At 43.7% G+C, this 2615-nt stretch overlaps 1 protein-coding gene across 1 annotated transcript; it reads right to left on the bottom strand.

The window, feature by feature from the left end:
• Window positions 1-969: 969 nt before the first annotated feature.
• On the bottom strand, window positions 970-2347 carry dusp28 (dual specificity phosphatase 28). Its single transcript, XM_020617728.1, has 2 exons — window positions 1646-2347; window positions 970-1131 (listed from the first exon to the last, which is right to left on the bottom strand). The coding sequence occupies exons 1-2, from the start codon at window positions 1988-1990 to the stop codon at window positions 1042-1044; spliced, it is 435 nt and encodes a 144-aa protein (XP_020473384.1). The 5' UTR covers window positions 1991-2347; the 3' UTR covers window positions 970-1041.
• Window positions 2348-2615: the final 268 nt, after the last annotated feature.

The raw sequence follows: 2615 nt of genomic DNA, 5'->3' as shown, positions 1-2615 counted from the left end.
GTAATGTGTTAAATGTCAGTTTGTGACATATTAAGGCCTTTTGCAGAGGATGTCAAAACTAAAAGCTCCTCCCACTTTCGACGTCTTACTAAGTTTGACTGGATGCTTCTGGTCACTGGGTCTAAACAGCAGCAACATCTGACTTACGACATAAGACTTATTTTATCTCTGTTATCAGTAAATGTTTGTGTCTGTTCTGCTTTTTATTTAATAATTGAATTAATCAATAACTAAATGTTAGTTTTTTCTCTTTACTGCACTTTGAAGATGATTGATCGGTGAAAAACCACTCACTGGTTTATGTGTGAAATGTTTGTGCAGATTCTCAGTCATCCGGGTCATAGTAAGCTGAAAAAACTCAACTGGACTCGGTTTTTAGGTCGAAGACGTTTCACCTCTCATCCAGGAGGCTTCATCTGCCTGACTGGCTTTGAGTCAGAGTCGGGCAGAACTGATGAAGCCTCTTGGATGAAAGGTGAAACGTCTTCGACCTAAAACCAAGTTTTTTTTCCAGCTTATCTGTGAAAGCCTCTGCACTTTACTTCTACTACCAAAAACACAGTATTATACCCTCTGTATTACTGCATATTAGTGTCTGTTCTCAGTCTTTCATTTTCTATTTCTATGTTTAGCCTGGTCCACTTCAATCGTGTAATTAGTTTATAGTTTGTCCTCAGTTTGTTTCTCACTGTTTTTGTGAATCTTCGCTTCAGCTTCTCACTAACTTCCCTTCAGAATAAAGTGTCTGCTTTATGTTTTATTTTGGAAACACTTTCTAATACTCTTCTTATCAAAATCATCACATTGAAAGAAGCTCAGGGGTATTTTCCTCCTGAACCTAGAGGTGAGTGAGGACGTGTAAGCCCCAACTTCAGTGCTCCTGTTCAAAAAGAACAAATCCAAACGAGCTGCGGTTCTGATCCTGGAGACACGGAGCGAAACAGCCTCTGATCGTTGTGAAGGTGTACAGAGAGGAAACTGCTCACCTGCTGGCTTTCACAGGAGGACCTGGGGATCAGAACTTCATCAGTTGGCCTCCCCTCATCTCTGCTTCAGCTCCTGTTCATATCTCTGCAGCTGAGACATGAAGCCGGGGTTCGGGTCGATCACGTGACGAGTAGACTTCACCTTCTGGAAGGAGAAAACACACAGAAGCAGGTTTTAGTTATTAAACTGGTACAAACTCAGGGGTAATAATGTTTTTTTAAGATATTGTACATGTGTGGTAATAACATTTTATTTCCACCTGTGGGATAATAATTCGGTTAGGATTAAAATCATTTGTTCATAAAGTAATTTAAGGATGAAAGACTGACCTTCTCATATACTGATGCAAATCAAGTGATGCCTACACTCCAGGGAATAATATTCTTTATGTGGAATGCCAACTAAATGTTACATTGCATAAACACTACATATGTTTTAGGGTATTTATATGAGCACATCGAAACAGACGTTCAGAAGAGTGAAGGTCAGACTTTAGTTATTTTTGCAGCTCAACACTTGACCCCGGCTTTGGCCCAGGCTTCATGTGCAGGAAACAACCGCCTGAACACGGGGCGCGTCAAGAACAAGCCGTGTCTTTATCAGAAGCAGGAAGCTCTGCAAAGTAAAGCAGTGAAATAAACAGCGGGCCTGCCCCCACCTGTACGGCGTCCGTCAGCGGCAGCTTGCAGTGCTTCATCAGGTAGGCGATGCAGACGGCGGCGGAGCGGCTCCGGCCGTTCTTGCAGTAAACGACGCTGCGTCCTCCGCGGTCCGCCTCCTTCTGGATGGCGTCGGCGCAGCGGTCGAAGTGGCTGTACAAGTCCTCGTTGGGGTCGTCGTAGACGGGGATCTGCAGTTTCTTGATGCTGGAGGCCGGAAACGGCTGCTGCTTGGACACGTTGATGCAGAGCGTCACCGCCTCCTGCTGGATGAGCTCGTCGCTGCAAGCTGAGCGGGCGTTACTGATGAACAGGGCGCTGGTGACTTTACACAGCTGCAGCATCCTTGTCAGTGTGCGGAAGAACTGACCCTCAGAGGCTTCCTTACTCAGGCACTGAGACTCCCAGGGAACTGCCACCTGGTCAGAACAGCAGGCATGACCCTCAGAGGCTTCCTTACTCTGACAGTGGGTTCGTTCACAGAAACAGCAATCAGCTCGGTTTATGTGTTGATGGGACTAATTAGCCCCGAATCCCAGAATGTTCAGAGCCTCTAAACTACTCTTAAATGCTGTTTAAGGAAAGGCAGAGTTTTAAATATGCCACATGCACTTCTCTGCTTCCCACGTTTCAACAGCTGTTTTCATTTTTGTGAGAAAGAATCTTTTACAGGACCAAACTTTTTTTTCTAGCTGTATTTTGTCTTGTAGAAATAAATGCATACTTGCTGGACTTTCTGCAATGTCACATTTTCTTTTTGTGATTTAAAATGACTTTAACTATAATTATGTTTTAACTGTTTGCGTGTGAGTAAAGAAGCCCCACGCTGAATGATAATCCAGGGACACGACAGCACAACCAGATGTTTGAAGAGAAGTGGGACTTTACTTTATCCAAGTCTCAGCCTGCTGTTTTGATGGTTGTGTAACAATTTTATTATTGAATATAGTCTAAGGTTGTTTATTTCTG

This window comes from Monopterus albus, unplaced genomic scaffold, assembly GCF_001952655.1.
Source record: "Monopterus albus unplaced genomic scaffold, M_albus_1.0 scaffold193.1, whole genome shotgun sequence".
Taxonomy (NCBI): domain Eukaryota; kingdom Metazoa; phylum Chordata; class Actinopteri; order Synbranchiformes; family Synbranchidae; genus Monopterus; species Monopterus albus.
The sequence above is the reverse complement of the archived record's forward strand: the minus strand, read 5'-3'. Positions and strand labels throughout refer to the sequence as shown.